The sequence below is a fragment of the Plecotus auritus genome (genome assembly GCF_963455305.1).
Source record: "Plecotus auritus genome assembly, chromosome: 12".
Classification (NCBI taxonomy): Eukaryota; Metazoa; Chordata; class Mammalia; order Chiroptera; family Vespertilionidae; genus Plecotus; species Plecotus auritus.
The window spans coordinates 2,827,064-2,849,015 of record NC_137778.1 but is presented as its reverse complement, the minus strand read 5'-3'; the positions used below and the strand labels follow the sequence as shown (position 1 = coordinate 2,849,015).

The 21,952-nt window shown below is 50.8% G+C and overlaps 1 protein-coding gene across 1 annotated transcript; it reads left to right on the top strand.

Moving 5' to 3' along the window:
• The first annotated feature begins 506 nt into the window (after window positions 1–506).
• Window positions 507–17,726, top strand: ALDH9A1 (aldehyde dehydrogenase 9 family member A1). Its single transcript, XM_080648840.1, has 11 exons — window positions 507–783; window positions 2,081–2,226; window positions 4,279–4,408; window positions 4,764–4,898; window positions 6,825–7,021; window positions 7,561–7,701; window positions 9,834–10,022; window positions 10,258–10,345; window positions 13,280–13,421; window positions 15,979–16,091; window positions 17,030–17,726. The coding sequence occupies exons 1-11, from the start codon at window positions 603–605 to the stop codon at window positions 17,122–17,124; spliced, it is 1,557 nt and encodes a 518-aa protein (XP_080504966.1). The 5' UTR covers window positions 507–602; the 3' UTR covers window positions 17,125–17,726.
• Window positions 17,727–21,952: the final 4,226 nt, after the last annotated feature.

The window sequence follows — 21,952 nt, the reverse complement described above, 5'->3', positions numbered from 1 at the left end:
TTTTTAAAAAGGAGGACTCTAACTGGTTTAGCTCAGTGGGTAGAGCGTCAGCCTGCGGATTGAGGGGTCCCAGATTCGATTCCCATCAAGGGCATGTACCTTGGTTGCGGGCACATCCTCAGGAGGGGGTGTGCAGGAGGCAGCTGATCGAGGTTTCTCTCTCATCGATGTTTCTCTCTATCCCTCTCCCTTCCTCTCTGTAAAAAATCAATAAAATATATTTTTTTAAAAAAGAGGAGGGGGGAGGGGAGGGAGAGAAGGAGAAGGAAAGGGAGGAGAGGGAAGGGAGAGAGAGAAAGAAGGGGGAGGAAGGGGGAGAAAGAGAGAGAGAACGCCTGTAAGCTCACCCCAAACTTCAGGCTAAACGAGGGCCCCCAATAGTCCCGCAGACGCCCCGCGGAAGGCCCCGCCCTCGCCAGGGGATTCCTGAGCTCCTGTCCCATCCCGTCCCATCCGGAGGCCCCGCCCACCGCAGGCCCGCCCTCCCGTGGGCCCGTCCCACGCGTGAGGCCCCGCCTTGGCCCGCACCGGCATCCGCGCATCCCGCACCCGCGCCGCCCGCACCCTCGCCCGCCACCCGCACCTTCGCCCGCCGCCCGCGCATGCTGCCCCGCGCCGGCCGGGCCGCGCTGCCCCCGCTGCTCCGCACTCTGGGTCCCGCTCCCGCCGCCGCCATGAGCACCGGCAGCTTCGTCGTTACGCAGCCGCTCAACTACCGCGGCGGGGCCCGCGTGCAGCCGGCGGACGCCTCGGGCTCGGAGACGGCGTTCGAGCCGGCCACCGGTAAGGGACGGCGGGCCGGGGAGGAGGGCGGGCGGCGCGGGCCCGGGGCGCGGGGGTGTCCGGAGGGACGCGGGGGGGGGGGGGGGACGGGTGGCGAGCGGGTTGAGGCCCCGTGACGCCGTGAGCGCCCGCAGTTCCGTGTTTCTGCGAGTGGGCTGCGGAGGGGAAGCCCGCCTGGGCCGGGCTGCACGTGTGCCCAGCGCCGCGCCGGAGGCTGACGCGCGGGGGTGTTGTTGGTTGGGTTTTGCTGGTTCTGTGGGTTATCTTGGGGAGAAAAAGGTAACGTTTGTGCAAAACAGAAAGGCCTGCAGCGCAGCGCTGAGTGGCTCGCGGCGGCCTGAACGCGAACTTGGCTCTGCGATCTCACGGGGCCACCCAGCTGGCCGGACGGGGGTGACACCCTCCCGCCGGGGGAAGCGCCTCTGCCCGCCTCTGCGCCCTCCCCCCCCCCCCCCCCCCCCGATTGACACACAGCAGGACAAACCGCGCTCTGTTAACCGTCTGCACTGGGGCCTTAGCGCTGCCTTTACTAACTGGCTGTTTGTAACGGAACCCCAGGAAAAGCGCTGTCCCCCGCCTTCCCTTCCCGGAGGGAGGGAAGGAGCCTGACTTCTTAATTACAGAATCCCGGTGGGTAGTCAGCGCCCTGGGGCCGGGCCCGGAAGTGAGCCTGTTTTGCCCCAGGATAGGGATAGGAGTAAGGTTGGGGGCAGAAAAGGAGAGGCTGGCTTTTCTTGTTTTTAACGTTTGAGGGGAAAACCCTCCCTTGCGTTTTGGGATCTCTCTTGCTGGCATTGCTGTTTGTAACCATGCTCATCAAGTATTAAACTAGGCGGTATTTATATAGAACGTAGACGGGGGATTTAAACTCGGCTAGTAACTCGGGATTCTCTGCACTTTGCACCTTGATTTTGCAAGATCTCGCCTTCTCAAGCATTGCCAAGTAATTGCTAGGAAGTTACCGTCAGTAAACCGCCTTGTAAAATAGAGGTGGGCAGGGGTTCCTCACGCAAGTTCTGGGTGTGCTCAAGTTCAGGGTGTGCTCGGGCAAGGGGCATGATCTCAACAATTATGTGATATGACTATATTTCTCTGCAGAGAAGTCTGCAACTTTTATTAGTTTCTTAAAGCGGCCAGTGACCCCAGGATAGAGTTCAGAACGGCTGGTATAGAGGTGGCCGCGAAGGGAAGCCATATTTAAAGACGAGAAGGGGATGGTGAAGAGGCAATTTGAATGCATGATGCTTATTTAAGTGTGTGCCACAGGTGAGTAACACCGACTCCCCTGCTCTCCTAGGCCGGGTGATAGCCACTTTCACCTGCTCCGGAGAAAAGGAGGTCCATTTGGCTGTTCAAGATGCAAAGGCCGCCTTCAAAATATGGAGTCAGAAGTCGGGCCTGGAGCGTGGCCGGATCCTCTTGGAGGCCGCCAGGATCATCAGGGTGTGTTTCCCTTTCTCCCCTTCCGGAAGAGCTTGCTGTCCTCGCTCCAGGGTGCTGCCGGTGGTGCGGGCAGACTTTGGTACACGATTAGGTTACGACTTGTGTATGAAAGCGGAAAGCATTTCCACCTGCTCACCTGGGCGTGTGCAACAAGCCTTCTCACAGGAGTTCCCGTGTGGGTCTGGGCTCTGCCGACTCCGGGACGAGTTTCTTTTCCATGTCTGTTTGAATTACAACGTGTGCTTTGTAGCTTGTCTCTTTTCTTTTTTCTGGTAATTATTTTAAAAGAGAGAGAGGAGCGGGGAGAGAGAGAAACAGTGATTTCTTGTTCCACTTATTGATGCATTCATTGGTTGAATCTTGTATGTGCCCTGACCTGTGATCGAACCCCCAACTTGGGCATAACGGGGACAGCGCTCTAACCCACTGAGCGACCCGGCCAGGGCTCTCCTTTTTAGCTGTGTGCACTTGTCTCTTTTTACTTTTCCCGCTGATGACCCTTAAGTCCTCCAACCTTTCTCAGATTCATTTTTACCTGAATGCCTGGGCAGATTTCATAGATTCATACATGTTCCCCTCTTCAAAAACAGTTAAACTTTTTTACACTTTTACAAAAGCAACCAGGCCACATGCTCCTTACAGTTTTGGTAAAACAATGCTCTTTCTTTTCATTTGTTTGAGGCATCTCTTATGTACAGATACTGACTAGTTAATTTTAAATTGGATTCATAATAGCAAATATCTTCCTCTTACATACTCAGTCCTGTCATCTTCTTTGGGAGGGAGAAAGGCATTCTTCAGATTTTCTTTTTAGGTGTAATTTTCCAAATGTTCCCATTCATCCCCGAGCATCTCCAGCATCTTTAAGCTGCAGATATAGCTGGAAAAGGTGTGTGAGAAGAGAATTAGAGAGTTCTGAGCATTAGAAAATAACACTGCATTTCTTCTTTTTATATATTATTTTTTTCCAGATGAGAGAGAATCATTGATCGGCTGCTTCCTGCACGCCTCACAGTGGGGATTGAGCCCCCAGCCACGGGCATGTGCCCTGACCAGGAATCGAACCATGACCTCCTGGTTCTTAGGTCAGTGCTCAACCACTGAGCCACACTGGCCGGGCAACGCTGCATTTCTTTTGGGGAATTAAAGCCTTGTGTGCTTATAACCTCTTCACTGTCAAGCATGTAGTTGGCTATTTTGCATAACTTCTCTAAGGACTGTTCTCTCCTGTATACATACAAACACATACATATGTATTCATACAGGTATGCATATAATTCACTTTTCGGAGCATTCTTTTTCTAAATGATCTTGAATTGGGGTATTGGTCTTGGATGGGAGAACAGGGCTGCTGTTTAGCAATAAGCTTTTTTTTTGTTTTGTTAATCCTCATCAGGATAAATTTTTCTATGGTTTTTAGAGAGAGTGGAAGGGAGAGGGAGAGACAGAGAAAGAAACATAGATGTGAGAGAGACACATCGATTGGTTGCCTTCCACACACGCTCTGACCGGGGCTGGGGATCAAGCCTGCAACTGAGGCACCAGCCCTTAACTGGAATTGAACCTGGGACCCTCAGTCCTCGGGCCGATGCTCTATTCACTGAGCCAAACTGGCTGGGACTCAGCAATAAGCTTTTATCTCTCTTCCCTGTGTGAGACTGCCATTTCTTTTCATTTAAATAAAAGTGGTTTCACCCTGGCCAGTATGGCTCAGTTGGTTGAGCATCGTCCCGTCCACCCAGTTGTCACCAGTTTGATTCCCAGTCAGGGCACAGGCCCAGGTTTTGGGCTCATCCCCAGTAGGGGGCATGTAGGAGACAGCGATAGATGTTACTCTCTCATTGATGTTTCTGTCTCTCCCTCTCCCTCGTGCTCTAAAATCAATAAAAACGTTAAAAAAAATTGGGGTGGTTGCGTCTGTGAAACCTGAATAAATGTAACATTACAGAAAAAGATGCTTTTATTTTTCAAAACGGGGCCATGAATTTTGTCTGAGTGTTGACTGCTGTGGAGTATGGTATGTGTCTTCAATCTAGTCTCCACTGCCCACAGGAGCGGAAGGATGAAATCGCCACTGTGGAGACCATCAACAATGGCAAGTCCATCTTGGAGGCCCGCTTGGACATCGACACCTCCTGGCAGTGCCTGGAGTACTACGCGGGCTTGGCGGGGTCCATGGCCGGTAAGCCCTCCCTGGCTTCCTCCATCAGCTGTGGGAGGGAGAGGGCAGAGCCGAGGTGAAGGGCAAAGATTTCGGGGTAAGACAGGCCTGGGTCTCCTCACTTCATGCCACCTAAGTCCTCTGCTGGGTGCGCAGCGGGCCTCAGGAGGAAGTGAAGTGGGGTGACCGTGGGTTGAATGTGGATGCTGTGTGTCGAGGATGTGCAGGAGCGTAGGTGACAAGAAGGGACAGGAGAGTGCAGGCGGGGGCACCGTGTGCTGCGAGCAGCCTGGAGGCCGGGGGAGCCCCAGGTGGCACAGGTGTTGGTGGGCCTGGGGCGAGCAGACCTCCTCCTCTGCTCCTGTCTTCCCCTTAGGCGAGCATATCCAGCTCCCGGGCGGGTCCTTCGGTTACACCAGACGAGAGCCGCTGGGCGTGTGCGTGGGCATAGGAGCCTGGAACTACCCCTTCCAGATCGCCTCCTGGAAGTCGGCCCCCGCCTTAGCTTGTGGTAAGAAAGGGTTGTCCCTCCACTGTGAGCAGGGTCTGCTGCGCGGCCTCTCCCCTCACCTGTGCGCACACACCCACACACACACACACACACACACACACACATACTCTCACACACACACACACACACACACTCACACCCACACACACACACTCACACCCACACACACACACCCACACACACTCACACACACTCACTCACACACACACTCACACACACACACACACACACACACATACTCACACCCACACCCACACACACTCACTACCCATGCACACTCACACACACACTCACACCCACACACACACACTCACACCCACACACACACACCCACACACACTCACACACACACTCACACACTCACACACACTCACACACACACACATACACCCACACCCCCACACACATACTCACACCCACACCCACACACACTCACTACCCATGCACACTCACACACACACTCACACCCACACACACATACTCACACCCACACACACACATACTCACTCACACCCATACACACATACTCACCCACACACACACATACTCACACCCACACCCACACACACATACTCACCCACACACACATACACCCACACCCACACACACACATATACACACACATACTCACCCACATGCGCGCGCACACACACACATAATCACACCCACATGCGCACACACACACACACACCCACATGCGCGCGCACACACACACTCACACCCACACGCACATACACTCACACACACACACACTCTCACACTCACACCCACACGCACATACACCCACGCACACACACACACACACACACACACACACACTCCCCATCAGAAGGGCCCATGCGGGGCATGCAGAGCCTCAGAGGGCACGTGTCCATTTCCGCCGGCGGGGAGGGAGTCTGCATGTAGTGACGCACACAGAGCGTGTCTTTGTTGTTCCTGCTCGTGTTCATCTCATTTATTTCTGCTATGGGAAGGAAGAAAGTTGTGGTCTGAGAGGTCTTGTTTTTTACTGTCAGATTGGATTAGGTTTGTGTTCCCTGTAAGTTTCCCTCCTTCCTGGTCATGACTTTCTGTGAAGGGGAGCACTTAGGAATCGGACTTAAGAAGCAGATGATTGCCTGGCTGGCGTGGATCAGTGGTTAGAGAATCAGCCTGCGGACCAAAGGGTCCCGGGTTTGAATTCCAGTCAAGGGCACATACCTTGGTTGTGGATCGATCCCTGGCCCCGATTGGGGCATGTTTGGGAGGCAGCCTCTCACATCGATGTTTCGTTCTCTCTCTCTCTCTCTCTTTCTCTCTCTCTCTCTCTCTCTCTCTCTCTCGACCATTTTTCCTTCTTCCCCCTTTCTCTCCTCCCCTCCTTCCTCCCTTCCACTCAATGGAAAAAATGTCCTCCCATGAGGATTTTTAAAAAATTAAAAAACAAAAACTTAAAAAAAAGAGGAAGCAGAGATAAACTTCTTCCTCCATTTGTGTGAAGAGGAATGACACCCAAGGCTCCCATCACAGAAGCTTTGGCTGACGGACTCGAGACGTCTCCTCCTCCTATTTACAGAGAGGAGTCTGTGGGGAAAGAAACTCCGAACAGCTGTGAGGTGGGAAGGGATGCGTGTGGAGGCGCAGCTGCTTGCTTGTTCCCCGAGGGATGGAGGAGAACTAGATGCCGTCCCTGGCTTTGGGGACTCATCAGGGTCATTAACCTTTCTCCAGTCTCAACTTGTAAAAGGGACTAAGCCTGCCTGCTTCTTTCCATGGTGCAGGTGTCAGATGAGGCGGCGCAGGTGAGAGACCTGGACACAGCGTGGGACTGCTGGTGACTGACACGCGTGGGGTGTGGTCTGGTTAATGAGCGAGACCTGGGGGAGGGCGAGATCCTGTCCTGAGGGGATCCCCCACTTGAGTCCTCTGTGTGTTGGGCTTGCACAGGAAACGCCATGGTCTTCAAGCCGTCCCCCTTCACGCCCGTGTCTGCGCTGCTGCTGGCCGAGATCTACACGGAGGCAGGGGCGCCTCCTGGCCTCTTCAATGTGGTGCAAGGGGGGGCCACCACGGGTCAGCTTCTGTGTCAGCACCGCGACGTGGCCAAGGTCTCCTTCACCGGGAGCGTGCCCACCGGCACCAAGGTGGGATCACACGGTCAGGTTAAGGCGATGGCATCTAGCTGTGGGTGTCGGCCCACCTGAGCCTGCTTGTGCCGGGAGGGAGGCCTCGGGTGTCACCCACGGGGGTCTGACGGGGAGTGCGCTCGGGCGGACGGGCGCCATCAGCCCCCATGCCTGGGCGGGCCCGGGCCCACCTGGGCGGTTTGAGGACCTCACTCACCTGCCGCAGCCACCTCGGAAGGAAGGTGCCTCTCAGTCCATTTCACATTCATTGTTCTGACCTTGCTCTGCGCTCGGAGCTGTCACAGTAACAGTGATACAGAGTTTCTGCCCTTGGCAGTCCGGTGCGTGGACAGGATTTTTAAGGTAAATTCCCTCCTGAGAATGCCGGGTGCGCCTCTCTGGCTTCTCTCGGAGCCTGGAGAGGAAGGTTAAGTGACGGAGCACGGTGTGTGCAGAGGGCAAGGCTGCAGAGCCCGCTGCCTTTGGAGGTCGGGGTCTGTCACCCAGCGTGCGACTCCCCCGTTAGACCCCTGATGGTGGTCATTCTTGTTCCCCAGATCATGGAGATGTCGGCGAAAGGAGTCAAACCTGTCACCTTGGAACTTGGAGGCAAGTCTCCCCTGATCATCTTCGCAGACTGCAACCTGGAGAACGCGGTGAAGGGGGCACTGATGGCCAACTTCCTCACGCAAGGCGAGGTGCGTGCCTGCCCTGGGAGTGGCTGGAAGGCGTCCCCACGCCTGCATCCAACAGCATGTTTTAAAGAGGCTTTTTATTGGGAAGTAATTTCAGACTTAGAGGAGAGTTGTACAGATAGTACAAAGAATTCACATGTTCCTTTGAGCCAGGCTCCTCAAATGTCCACATTTCATTATGTTCATTTAAAACAATTTTTATAGTTTTTATTGATTTAAGGGAGAGGGAGAGAGAGATAGAAACATCAATGATAACAGAGAGTCATGGATTGGCTGCCTCCTGCATGCCCCACACTGGGGATCAAGTCTGCAACCTGGGCACGTGCCCGGACTGGCAATGGAACCGTGACCTCCTAGTTCATAGGTCGACGCCCAACCACTGAGCCATGCCGGCCGGGAAGCCCTTCTACATCTTTTAGCTCATTTTCTGCTGTGAGAAAGCTTTCCTGGCCCTGTTTTTCATTCGTCTCAGTCAGCATGGCCCATGCCTCCTACGTCCTTCTGTGCGTAACCACCCATTATTCGATGCTCAGATGATTGCGACTCAGCAGGCGGGACCCCTCTCTTGACCTTTTGATACGTCTGCCTGGTCCTCTGAGCACTTGACCTCCTGGCACAGCAGGTGCTCTGGACACGCACTCTTCCCCTGGCCGAGCCTTGCTCCAGGGGCCCTGGGCCCGTTCAGTGGTAAATGGTGTTTAGAAACCAAGGTCTGGGTGCCAGGTGGACTCCTTACTGGGTGCCACTGCCTTCAGACCCTCCCGGAGGGCAGAGCTGGGGATAGATGTTGGCATTTGTGTGTGTACTTTTATGCAGCACGCACATATGTGTGCACACACATGTATGCACACACATGTATTTCTGCATGTATCTGTGTTAATGACCACAAGTTCATACACATATTTCCAGTCATTCCAATACTGCAGGGTTGTGTTCGCCTTCGCCCTTCCATGTTTATAGCTCTCCCCTCTGGCAGAGAGGTTGGGCGTCCATCCCCCACAGTCTGTCTGTGTGACTGAGTCCTAGAATACGTTTGTAGTACTTCCAGGTCTGGGAAAAGTAAGTCTTCCAGCAAGAGTTCATATTTTTCACAGCTCTTGTCTTTAGCCTGAGGGCATAGTTAAAGCTGAGAGTTAATTGGGCATTCTTCCTTCTCCCGCCGCATTGTGGCAATGATACTCATTTTAAGTAACAAGTTCAGGGCCTCTGTGTTATTTCATTTGAGGTTCACTTCCCCCTCTTCGTGCTGGTGTTAAAGTTTTGTTTCTTGTGATTAGGGGACATGCTAATGGTTCTAAATGGCAGAATTTTACAGAAGCCACACACAGATGTTGGTGCCCCATTGCTCCCACCTGGTCCCCTCCTACTGCCCCCACCACCACCCCCCGCCCTCTTCCTCCTCCCCCCTCCCCCGGGAGGCCGCCGGCCCATCTGTTTCCGCGTTTTCCTTCCTGTGTTTCTTTTCACACAGTGAACAGGTGCTGGCGGGCTTCTTATTCCCCTTCTTTCCTGGGCAAGTATAGAAGCTGGCATCTCAGAGGCACTTCCTTGCGCTTTGCTTTCTCCTCTAACATCCTGGGGTCCCTCCGATTCACCCGTGGAACTGGCTCTTCTCCATGTGTTTGTAGCTGCCCTCCATAATCCTTGTGCGCTGGTAGCATCTGAACAGTCTTGACGTTCACGCCTGTGGGAGAGTCTGAATACTCATTACTTGTGATTCTGGAGAAAACATTGACTCTGAAATGCTCTGGGTTTTTATTAGGCTTGAGCCCTGGTTCTTGACTGTTTTTACTGTCCCCTCCCATTCTTACCTCTTCCTCTTAAATATGCAGCCAAGACGAGCAGCTGATGTGAGCAAACAGGAGAGGGTCTGGGGTCCTACGGTCTGTTAACGGCCTTAGGAAAATTTAAACAAACACCAGAAGATGGCAGTTACCTCAGAGTCAAACAGTTTGTGCTGCAGGTGTGATGTGTCCAGTTACACGTGGATCCTTGTTAGTACGGGGGAGCTTTTACAAATGGAACAAACCTTTACAAAGGTGTAGTGTGTTCTTTTTAAGCTTAAACCTATAGGATTTTTCCCCCTTTTCCTTTTTTCTTCTTTGCATGCTGATAAATTTTTGTCTCTTTTTCAGGTTTGCTGTAATGGCACAAGAGTGTTTGTGCAAAAGGAAATTCTTGATAAATTCACAGAGCAAGTGGTGCAACAGACCCAGAGGATAAAAATTGGAGACCCCCTTCTGGAAGGGACCAGGATGGGCCCCCTCATCAACCGACCACACCTGGAGCGAGTCCTTGGGTTTGTGAAAGTGGCCAAGGAGCAGGTGAGGAAAGGGCCGGGGGAGCTGGCCGGGGACTGGCGGGCGAGGGGAAGGCAGTTCCTCCCGCCACCAGGCGCAGGGCCCTTCCTGAGGCCGTAACCCCTCCTGTATCTCTCGGGGTCTGGGCCAGGGTCCTGCTTTGTCCTTGAGATGGAGTGACTGAGTCTGTTTGTCTAGGACTGCACGTGGGGGTCGCATGTTTAACGGAAAGTATGCATTCTGTTTTCCTTTTTGGCAGGGGGCTAAGGTGTTGTGTGGGGGAGACCTATACGTACCCGAAGATCCCAAGCTGAAGGATGGCTACTTCATGAGACCTTGTGTGTTGAGTATGTCCTCCTCTTGTTTGCTTTTAAACAGTTTGAATGAAGTAGCAGATAGAAGAGAGTTTCTATACAGCACGTGCATGGCGGCAAGCGAGGGTTGGCAAATGTGCGTCCCCACCACTCAGATTTCGGAAGTGGGAGTTCTCCGTTACCGCCACAGGCCCATGCGCCTGCCCCGGGCGAGCCGGTGTACTCAGTCACCAGGACTCACCTGGGTCTGCCGTTGTTCCGGAAGCGGAGCTCAAGAGAGGAGAGTGCACACTGATAAAAAGTATGAATTTCATTTGTCAGGAAAGGCGGTCAGGAATGCATCTTGCTTTGAACTATTCATCAATATAGTAAAACCAATTTGTCAGGCAACATGGTAGCATTTATAAAAGTTGTCTTTTAAGAATTCTTAGCACCTCCTTTCAATCTGAAAACCTCCTGGTCTGGACAGTCAGGTATAAGTTATCCTCCTTCCTCAGCCAGTTACCTCCGTCCTCGCTCAGGGTGACCCTGCCCTGGAGGTCGCTGTCCTTCCCGTGCTGCTCCCGGAGTCTGAGGGCCCGTGTGAGTGTCCCCTAGGAGCTGTGAGTTTTGTAGGCTTGGAAAAGCCATGTGCAGGTTGGAGACGCTATGTGATCCTTGCACCTTATCCTGAAGGAGACCCGGCGGGGTTTTGTCCCCCAGGTCTAGGTGGTCCCAGGTTTACCACCTGTTCCACACACTCACCTGGGCCCTCGCCCAGGAAGGTCTGAGTCTCAGAGCTGCGGCCTGACGTCCGCACCGGGGATTTGCCAGTGGCTGCTGAGTGAACAGGAACAGTGGCACCTTTTAGATAAAACATATAGTTGATCCCAAACCCATTCAAGACCCCGAATGTGCATGGAACAGGGAGGGGTAGAGTCACCTCATAGTGTAACAGCGGCTTCTCTGGCTGCTGGGGCTGACGGCGGTTTCTGTTATGCTTTGTGCATTGCTGAGTATTGCAGATTTTATGTATTTATTTAATCCTCACCTGAGGATATTTTTCCATTGAATTTTTTTTTTTTTTTTAAAGAGAGTGAGAGGGAGGGAGTGAGGGAGAGAGAGAAACATCGATGTGAGAGAGACACATCTATCCGCTGCCTCCCACACATGCCCTGCCCAACTGGGAATTGAACCTACAGCCCAGTTACATGCCCTTGACTGGGACTCGAACCCATGACCCTTCGGTGCACGGCCCGATGCTTTAACCCCTGAGCAACACCAGCCAGGGCTGAGTATCACAGATCTTAATTTTCCATTTACTTAAATTGGGGACTAAAGTCAAGGGAGTCATGTTTCGGGAGGAGCCTTTTCCTTTCTTGTATGTCAGCTGCTCCTTATCGGTCCTCTCTTCCGACTGAACCCAGAGCTTGCCGCACATGGAGCCGCATAAGATCAAAAACGTTTTCTGGGTCTGTTGAGTAGTAACATTTTGGCTAATGGTTTCCCGAAAAATTACATGTGGATGACTAGTTGTCAAAGAGTTAGAACATAGTAAATCATGCTTAAGCACCACCTAAAGATGATTTAATCCCTCAGTATTCATAGGCTCTAATCCACATCTTAAGAGACGTAGACGCGTCATCTTTGTAGATGTGTGAGCAGCTGGTTATAGACTTTGGCTCCTACTGAGCTGGTGTTGGCAGGAGGTTCTCAAGCTGTTCTTTGGCCTCTGTGCTGCTCACATCATAACACGGCCTTAGGCACCTACCTCCCTTCGTGCCGTGACCGCTGTGTCGGAGTGCCTGGCCTCGGACAGGGCAGGCGGCTCCACTCTCTCCAGAATCACCAGGCTCAGTATTCGATGTGTAAATAGATGCGCTTCTCTACAGATGCATGTTGTGAAATGTCAAGTGTGAATTATATCATTTTAAAGAATTGGCCTCTTGCCCAGCCAGTGTGGCTCAGTGGTTGAGCTTTGACCTAGGAACCTAGAGGTTTGATTCCCGGTCAGGGCACATGCCTGGGTTGCAGGCTCAGTCCCCACTTGGGGGTGTGCAGGAGGCAGCCAATCAGTGATTCTCTTATCATTGATGTTTCTATCTCTCCCTTCCTCTCTCTCTAAAAATCAATAAAAAGATTTTAAAAAATGAAAGAATTGGCCTCTTACAGGAACTTAAGTACATTTTCATATCAAGTAAACACCCCATTGGTTATTTCTAAGGTTATGTTCTTATAGTGGAACTTTCTTTTTGTATCTAATTCTATCACAGAGTCATTAAGAAAATGTGGGAAGGTATAAAAGACATTAATCATATATGTAACATTTGACAGAAATTGGGGCAGTCCCTTAACATCTGTATCTTTTTTGGTGAATGGTGTTTATTTTTAATGTTTTTAAAATTGATTTCAGAAGGAGAGAGAGAAACATCAATGATGAGAGAGAATCATTGATCAGTTGCCTTCTGCACACCCCTCGCATCCCCATTGGGGATTGAGCCTAAAATCCGGACATGTACCCTGACTGGGAATCAAACTGTGACCTCCTGGTTCATGGGTCGATGCTCAACCACTGAGCCACAATGGCCGGGCATCAGTGAATGTTCTTTCATGAGCATTCACTTAGTAAATTCTTTTAGAAAATGTCACTTTGAGAAGCTTAGAGCCATTGGTCCCTGGATGTGCCTGGTTCACATGGTCCTTTCCTCTGCCTGGATGTCGGCTTGTGGCCCAGTTGTCACAGCTGTAAGTGGTGACGGCCGTCCTTGTGTACGTGCTGGTCACTCGTTAGCGGTCCCTTGCAATGAACTGAAACATGGAGTTAGTTACACAGAGGCTGTGACTCGAATACATACTATCATGTTGCCACCCCGTGGGAGCGCCATCTGGAGCTTTCTCAGGCTGTGTGTGGACTGTGTGTGGACGAGCACGTTTTGGGGGCCGGAGCAGTGGCTCCCCATGGCATCCTGTCTATCCCACTGCTCGCAGGTAACTGCAGGGATGACATGACCTGCGTGAAGGAAGAGATCTTCGGGCCCGTTATGTCCATTCTGTCGTTCGACACTGAAGCGGAGGTTCTGGAAAGAGCCAACAACACCTCTTTTGGACTAGCCGCCGGCGTCTTCACCAGGTACGTGGGGAAGGCCCCCCGCTGGCTCTGGGAAGGTGGCTGGCTGCTCAGATGGGGCCTGATCTGGCTCCCCCATGGGTCTGCCCAGTGCGTTTCATCGGCATTTCCTGTAAAGTCAGAAGATGCCCAAGTAGCATTGTGTAGTTTGCCCTCCGTGGCCACAGTCCTGCTACTGAACTAAATTGAGCTGTAAACTTGGTTGAGGAAAATGCCACCCTTCTTTATTGGTTTATGGAATAAGTATTAGGCGCTGACCCCAGGGTCCCAAAGCATCAGTGTCCACGTCCAGGACTTGGGAAACCTGCGGCGTGTAAGCGCTGGGGGTGCTCCAGAACGGGGTGCGGGCTGCAGCGACTCCTGCTTGGCATGCACTGCAGCACGTGGAGCCGTTTTGTTTGTGCACATTTGGGTATTTCCAGGCTCACCGCTGTGAGCAGTGTCGTGACCGATGTCCTCCTGTGTGAGCTTGAACCACCGCAGTGAGAGTGAGAGGTGGTTTGGAAGCAGTGTCTTTGCTTGATGATATGCAAACTGCATAGTTGTTGGCAGTTATAGGAAGTTTTTTTCCCTTTTCTGTTTTATTTAAAGGGGCTCTAACAAGAAATCATCCTTTCCTTTTAAAAAATTTTTATTTTATTTATTGTTAAATATTTTTTTATTGATTTCGGAGAGGAAGGCAGAGGGAGACAGAGATAGAAACATCAATGATGAGAGTCATTGATTGGCTGCCTCCAGCACGCCCCACCCTGGGGATCCGGCATGCCCCCTGGGCATGTGCTCTGACTGGGAATCGAACCCAGGATCCTTCAGTCCATAGGCCAGTGCTCTGTCCACTGAGCCAAACCCGCTAGGGCTACTTATTTATTGATTTTAGAGAGAGGAACGGGGAGCGAGAGAGAGGGAGAGAGCAAGATCTATGTGAGAGTGAAACAGAGTGGTTGCCTCCCATATCCGCCCTGATGAAGGATTGAAGCCATATCCTGGGTGTGTGCCCTGACCGGGAATCGAGCTGCCACGTTTGGTGTACGGGAGGATGCTCCAGCCAACAGAGTCATACGGCCAGGGCTTCGGCAGTTTTCTAAGCCTGCGTCACACTTGGGATTTTTCTGTTTCTTTAGTGATAGACAGGGTTCTATTTTTTTGTCACTTTGTGGCCGGAACCTGGGAATGAAGACACATATCCCTGAGGACCTGATGTAATGGCTTCTGCTTGAGCTCTGAGGAAGGGTTCAGGAGCTGCTTCTTTAAAAACAACAGCCCTGGCCAGGTAACTCAGCTGGTTAGAGCATGGTCCCAATACACCAAGGTTGCGGGTTCAATCCCTGGGCAGGGCACATACAAGAATGAACCAATGAATGCATAAATAAGTGGGACAGCAAATTGATGCTTCTTTCTCTCTCATCTCTCCCTCCACCTTCCTCTCTCTAAAATTAATAAATTAAAAAACAACAACAACCAAAACAAACAATAGCCCTGGCTGGTTTGGCTCAGTGGATGGAGAGTCTTTGGCCTGTGGAGTAAAGGGTCTCGGGTTCGATTCCAGTCAGGGACACGCGCCTTGGTTGCAGGCTCCTCCCCGGCCCGGGACCTGGTCGGGGCTCGTGCAGGAGGCAACCAATCGAGGTGTTTCTCTCACATCAGTGTTTCTCTCTCTCTTTCCCTCCCTGTCACTCTCTCTACAAATCAGTGGAAAAATATCCTTGGGTGAGGATTAACCAAAATAAACAAAAACAATCAAACAAAAACTGTAGTTTTCAGAGTAATTTTAGGTTTACCATGATATTGAGAAGGTACAGGATTTCCCATCCGCCCCGTCCCCCGCAGGCACAGCTTCCTTAATATCTACAGACGGTCCATTTGTTATAACGAACCTGTGTGACCGTGTCATCACCCCAAGCCCACATTTACCTTGGGGCTCCCTCTCGGCGGCATCCTCCATGGGTGTGGACAAAGGGCAGTGACCGGGGCCCCACTGGGCGGCACATCGAGCAGCGCCCCGTCCTGACGGCGGCTGTGAGCAGCTGCGCTGTGACCGCTCGAGGGGCTGTCTTGCTCGTGCTGCTGCCACGATGCAGGCAAAGGAGCCGCGCCTACGCCTTTGCCTTTAACAGCTCGATTGGGGTCACTCACGGGCTGAACAGCTCACCCACATAAAGTGCACCCCTGAGTGGCTCTCGGTGTATTCGCAGAGCTGTGCAGCGTCACCATAGCCTAATGTCAGGACATTTCCATCAGCTCAGGACAAAGGCGAGCTTACTGTCCCCGCCCCCCGCCCCGGCAGGTCTCCTTCTGTCTCCGGACTTGCTTGCTCTGAATGTTTTCTATAAATGGGACCACACGCCTTTAGCTTTCGCTGACATCATGTTTTCAAGGGTCTCCGTGCTGTAGCAGGTGTCGGCCCTGCTCCTCCTCACTCCCCAGGAATTGCCCGTGCGGGTCTCTGCCGACCGTGTCACGTTGGCGGGCATGTGGTGCCTGTTCTTGTGGCTGCTGTGAGCGGTGGTGAGCGTCTGTGTGTGATGGTGAGGCTCCAGGTTAAGCCGTGTCTTCCCTGCAGGGACCTCCAGCGCGCTCACCGCGTGGTGGCCGAGCTGCAGGCCGGCGTGTGCTTCATCAACAACTACAACGTCAGCCCTGTGGAGCTGCCCTTCGGTGGCTATAAGAAGTCAGGTGAGAGCTGGGGTGGGGCAGGCCACCACGTCTCCAGGGGGACTGTCGTCATTAGTCCTTGTCGACCAGAGTCCCAGCCTGTCGGCATCATCACTGCTCAGGGTCGGAGGTGCCTGTTGCCGGCTGATGTGCATCTTGGGAAGTCTGTCATGGGGGGAGAGTTATTTTTCCTCGCGGCTGTGAGCGCTGTATTTATGGCCACCACAGTGCTGGCCGATGTAGGAACCCGGGTGTGTGCTGATGAAGCGGTGGGTGTTAATCTGACAGTTTGATTTGGTCTCTCCCTGGCGTTCCCTAATCACAGTCCACTAGTCATCCCCGTCCCTCTGGGGACCAGCCAAGCGGGACACGGGCCAAGTGCAGAGCCAGAAAGGGGCTATTTTGTTACTGTGTAACCGTCAGTGCTGGGGAAGTTGGTTTGTGACCTGTGGCTCCATGTCATGGGTCCTCCCAGGCCACCGTTCCCTTCCCATCTGCGGCTTTGGAGTGGAGACCACGGACTGTGGCACAGGCATGCCCACGAGATGAGGGAGAGACGGAGGATGGCCAGCTCTGCTCAGGATCGGCAGAGGGCCTGGTCGGGCCTCTGTCACCTCTGAATGGTGCCCCCTGGAGACGTGCATTTTTGGGGACTGGGCCTTGCCCTTAGGAGGCGAGCCTACCTAAGTCTGGGGCAGGGTGACAGGAAAGGCCAAGCAGGGGACGCTGCCCTGCTGCATGGAGCCTGGTCCCCGGCTGCGGGCAGGGTCTCGGCCGTGCAGGCCAGGCCACTCCCCACGCTCGCTCACAGCTGGTGTTCCCCATGGAGGGCTTTCTCTCTTAAACGTGCTGCTTCTGTGTTCCTCCGCAGGCCGGAGGGCAGTGCCTGTCTCCGACAGTCACTGTGACCTTTCAGACGTGCCGTGAGGGCTCATCGTCCCCCCTTGTCTTCCTCGCAGGGTTTGGCAGAGAGAACGGCCGGGTGACCATTGAGTATTATTCACAGCTGAAGACTGTGTGTGTGGAGATGGGTGACGTGGAGTCTGTTTTCTGAGAGCCGGCTGTGAACCCTGTGGACGTGCCAGGCTGAGCCCGTGAGACCGGTGGAGGCCTCGCACGGCATCAATGCATCCCAGACACGGTCGTGTGGGTCCACGCCTGGCTCATCATCACTCTCGTCACTCAGGCATCTTCCCTGAGGGTTGCACAAGTGCCTTGGTTCTAATGGAGAAGCGGCGAGTTCCCGCAGTGCAAACTCCAGTGCCATCCTGAACCACCTGAACCCCTTCTGGAGACGGACCAGGGCCAGGCCTCCGACCCCTGCCCTCTGCTGTCTCTCGCTTGCCTGGAAGAATGCGTTCCTTTTAGGTTCTGTGGACCCACGGCAGGTGCTGTTGGCTCATGGCCTGCCTTAAGCTCTGGCTCCTCATCATTCTACTGAAAGCTGATGATCGGGAAGGAAGGGGACTAGATACAGGGTGGGTCAGCGGTGAACGGTAACTTGCAGTGAAAGATTTTGTTTCTGCGGGGCCGCGGGAGAGGACACAGCATCTGCTTTGAACTCCAGCTTGCTGTATGGACGTAGAAGTTCCTGTTAAATGTACAAATTATTCGCACGTGTACTAGAGCCAAATAAATCACACTGTTCATCCTTCCAGTGTTGTGTTTTGAAACGAAACAACTCTCAAGGTTACTTAGGACACGGGATGGACTGACGTGAAAAGCATGTAACAGCTCCTAGGCCCTGTGAGCCTCGAGGCTCTGCGTGCCTCCCACCTTGAAGAGCTGTCAGGTCCTGGTGACCTCAGACTGTGGGGTCCTCTGCCGCGACCTACATGGCTAGGGTTCAGTATCTGAAGGAGGGGCCGACGCACAAATGAAAATGCTATACAAGAAATATGAATTTAGAAGGCATTGGAGGCCAGGTGGAGCCTCTTTCTTGAAGAGGCACACTGACTTTCTGGCCTGGTCTGCCTTTTATTCACTTGAATACACATTTGCCCTTTAGCAATGCATACAGGCATATCAAAGGTAAAGTTTGGTTAACAGTAAAAGGATTATCAGGTTAGGGAATTGCCTTGAGCCACTGAGCCCACAGCAGGGCAATATTACGCTTGATTTTCAGCCCTGCTGAATAGCAAAGTCCATTGGCCTTCCAATGTTTTCTTTTTGCATTAATGTGCTAACTGCTGTTGGCTTTATCCTCTGGCATTTCCCCCTTTTTGTTTTCTTAATCTTGAAAGGTGTATGCTGTCTGCAGGGCTGGAGTCCTTTTAAGACTTTTCATTCCGTATCTGCAGACACACAACTGATGACTGCTAGTACGGCAAGAAAAACATTCTCAGGTGTTCTTGGGGTTCTTGTTTCCTCACAAACTGGCTCAGTTTTCTGGACTGTCTTCATCATTTCCCAGGTCATCGCCAGACTGTTAGTGGTCTGTCTCATTCTCCTCCCATTCCTTATCTTCAGCATGTTGCTTGGGGCTACTGCTATCTGTGGCTGGAGCAGTCGTCTGTCTGTGGCCACAGGTACAGGTTGAGGCTTCAGGTGCAACGTCCTCATTAGTTTGGTCAGCTTCTTCCGTGGCTCCATGTTGGAGTTGGATGTTCCTTGCAGGAATCCACACGGGCTTGGAGGAGTTTCCTGGAAATACACAAGCATATTCTTGACCAAAGGTTAATAAAGGGTTGGGACCTTTCCATAAATCAGACTCAGGATCCTTCCATTTTTGTTTTGGCTTATTATGACATCAGTGTAATTTTATTGGTGTCTTGCCATCAGCATTACAAATGAGAAAATTTAAAGTAATTAAGGCATGGTGTAGTCTATCTACAGGAGATTTCTCCAGCATCCCTATTCCCCATTTTGTTTTTCAAGTTGGTATTTTAGCCACTGATATTGGCGTTCTACAATTGCTTGTCCTTGGGAATTGTATGGTATTCCCATAATGTGCCTGTTGTAATAAAGTATGCATTTCCTTTTGTTAAAGGACCAGGCAGGGTGGTATGAGCCTTGATATCTATAATAATAAAAGCATAATATGCTAATTAGACCGGACAGCTGAATGACATTCTGGACGTCCTTCCAGACGAAGCCACGATGGCGGGCGCTGAGGCAGAGGTGGTTAGGGGCGATCAGGCAGGCAGGTGAGCAGTTAGGGGTGATGAGGCAGGCAGGCAGAGGTGGTTAGGGGCTATCAGGTAGGAAGGCAGAATGGTTAGGGGCAATCAGGCAGGCAGGCAGAGGGGATTAAGGGCAATCATGCAGACAGGCGAGTGGTTAGGGGCAATCAGGCAGCAGGCAGAGTGGTTAGGGGTGATCAGTCAGGCAGCAGAATGGTTAGGGGCAATCAGGCAGGCAGGCAGGTGAGTGGTTAGGAGCCAGTGGTCCTGGATTATGAGAGGGACATCCGATTGCCAGTTTAGGCCTGATCCGAAACCAGCAGTCGGACATCCCCTGAGGGGTCCCGGATTGTGAGAAGGTGAAGGCTGGGTTGAGGGACCTCCCTCCCCCATGCATGAATTTCCCGCACCAAGCTTCTAGTGAGTAATATGAAAGGGATATTGTCTTTGCTGTACAATTTGCTGTACCTGTTTAAATAGTATAAATAGCCTTTGGTCACTGAGCTATTTGAGCAGTCTTAATTCTTTTTACCAGGCCAGCAGTATAGGCAGAATCAGAAATAACATTGAGAGGCTCCTGGAAATTCTGCAATACAACCTTGATAGCTTCTAATTCAATTCTTTGTACAGAAGTGTGACTGGTCTGGATGACTCAGTCTGAATTCATTGTATGATAAGCAGCTTTACCATTAGATGAACCATTAGTAAAAACAGTTAATGCTCCAGGAACAGGTTCCTGTCTAGTATTTTTTGGTATAATTATAGGGATATAATATAAAAATTGTAGCAATTTGTTTTTTAGTAGGCGACAACTAAGTTCCCCTGAATATCCACTTAATCCAATTTGCCAATTTAAATCAGTCTGAAATAATATTTATTTTTTAACTTCATTTGTCCTTGGGTGTGGACAGTAAATGATACTAATTGGATTTTTGCTATCAGTCTTCCTGAGTATATTGACATAAGCTTTGTTTAGGGAGGCAAAATGCAAATTATTTACTTTTAAGTGTCCTTGGTTTAGGGAAGATAGGGTTTACTAGATGGCCCCAAACCACTTGGCATTTATATATTTTTTAGATGGTTGCAAACTGCTGTTACATGCTGTATTTGCCATCTCACTGCTCAAGTGAGGCAAGCCACAAAATTAGAAAATGATTTGGTAGGTCTTTGCATACACTTAATAAAAGCTTCCTTTGGATTCCCTAAGTATATTGAATACATTTGTCATTTCTTCCATAAAGATTTTTAGATAAGGTCTTAATTAATTAATGTTCTCTAATAATTTTTATAAGGCATTTAAGGTCTTAAGGCAATTCTTTTGTATTTCTATCTTTTGAGGCCTAATAAATTGATTTTCAATGACAGTTTCTAGATATTTGAAGGGTGTTTCTTTCTGTACCTTTTTCGGAGCCATTTTAAGCCCTATTTAGGGATTTTCTTTTCTAATTGGGTAAACATTGCTGGAGTCTGCTTTTTCTGTGGGCTTGCCATAAATTGCTATATTAAAGACTTTTAATTTCTTTTAAACAGAACAAATGTAGAGAATGCCTGGGAAGGCACATGAGCTAATTTTCAGCTGAGTCCAGTGGCATCGGCAGAGCCATGCCCTGGAAACATACCTTGCCAGAGGCAGGTATGTTGTCAGCCTGACCCTTAGCTCAGGTGGCAGGGGGTGGGTTTCATTAAGTTCAGTCAGGCACAAGGAATGGACGCAATTATTCAGGCTCAGCCAGGAGTGACAATTACAAAGAAGCCACAAGAATGAAGAATTACAGCTTGATCTTTAGCCATGATTTCACATAATTTTCTTTCTCTTAAACTCTAGTAAAACTTTCTGGAATGATGCTATATATAATAAACGTGCTGCACCAGCTCTGGGTCACTGTCTCTCCATCAGAGGGCAGCTGTCCCACCTGGTCCCAGCTTTCCCTACTGTTTCTGTGTCTGTCTGCTTTCTTTTTCTCAATCCCCAGCCACCCCTACTCAGGAACTCATCTGCTCTCTAGCCGTGCTGGTCGTGGTAAAGAGAGAAAACTTATAAACAACCAACTTGGTTGCTTTTCAGAAAAGCAGGTAGGAGAGAAATATGCTGGCCAATACTGTAAAGCATACATCTCAAGTAAAAGTAACTTTCTTTTTACTTATGGTGTCTCATTAATGGTGAGATTTAATGCTTGAATAATAACTTTTAGTTTACTTTGTAAATAGTAGTGGAAGAGATTTTTAAATTTCTCCTTATCAAGCTTAAATTTACTTCTAAACAGTATACTTTTTGGCTAGTGCTTATTTGCATATGTATGCAAATTTTACTTTGGACTTTACTAGAACCAATTGCTCATAAAATATTGGCTTCTCATATAAATGAGTTTATATGAGACTTTGATTATATTGTGAAAAGCTAACTTAGTAAGTAATTAAAGTAGGCACCTTTATTGAAAAAACAAAGTAAGTAAACTTATACATTTGATCTATGAAGTACGGATGCCACTCCACCCCCCAGGCAATCTGAAGAGCAGGCTGGGTGGGGGTCTGAGGCTCCTGTTTTGAAATTCTGCTGCTGAGTATTCTGTTTTTGCTTAAGAAGTATTCAGCAACCTTGTCCTGCTAAGCTTAGAGGCTGAAACCTTTATATCATTTAAAATATATGTATATAAATAGAACACAGTTATTAATTTTTGTTTGACAGTGCTTCCCACATGATTTCAAGTATATTAGATCAGTCTATTTTAGTTCAAAAATTTCTTTTTAGAAGAGAGAATA

Excerpts from the sequence above, each read along its gene's own strand:
- ALDH9A1 (XM_080648840.1), top strand. The coding sequence starts at position 603 with ATGCTGCCCCGCGCCGGCCGGGCCGCGCTGCCCCCGCTGCTCCGCACT. Across the intron at positions 4,899-6,824 it reads GGCCCCCGCCTTAGCTTGTG|GAAACGCCATGGTCTTCAAG; the intron begins GTAAGAAAGGGT and ends GGGCTTGCACAG. Across the intron at positions 7,702-9,833 it reads ACTTCCTCACGCAAGGCGAG|GTTTGCTGTAATGGCACAAG; the intron begins GTGCGTGCCTGC and ends TCTCTTTTTCAG.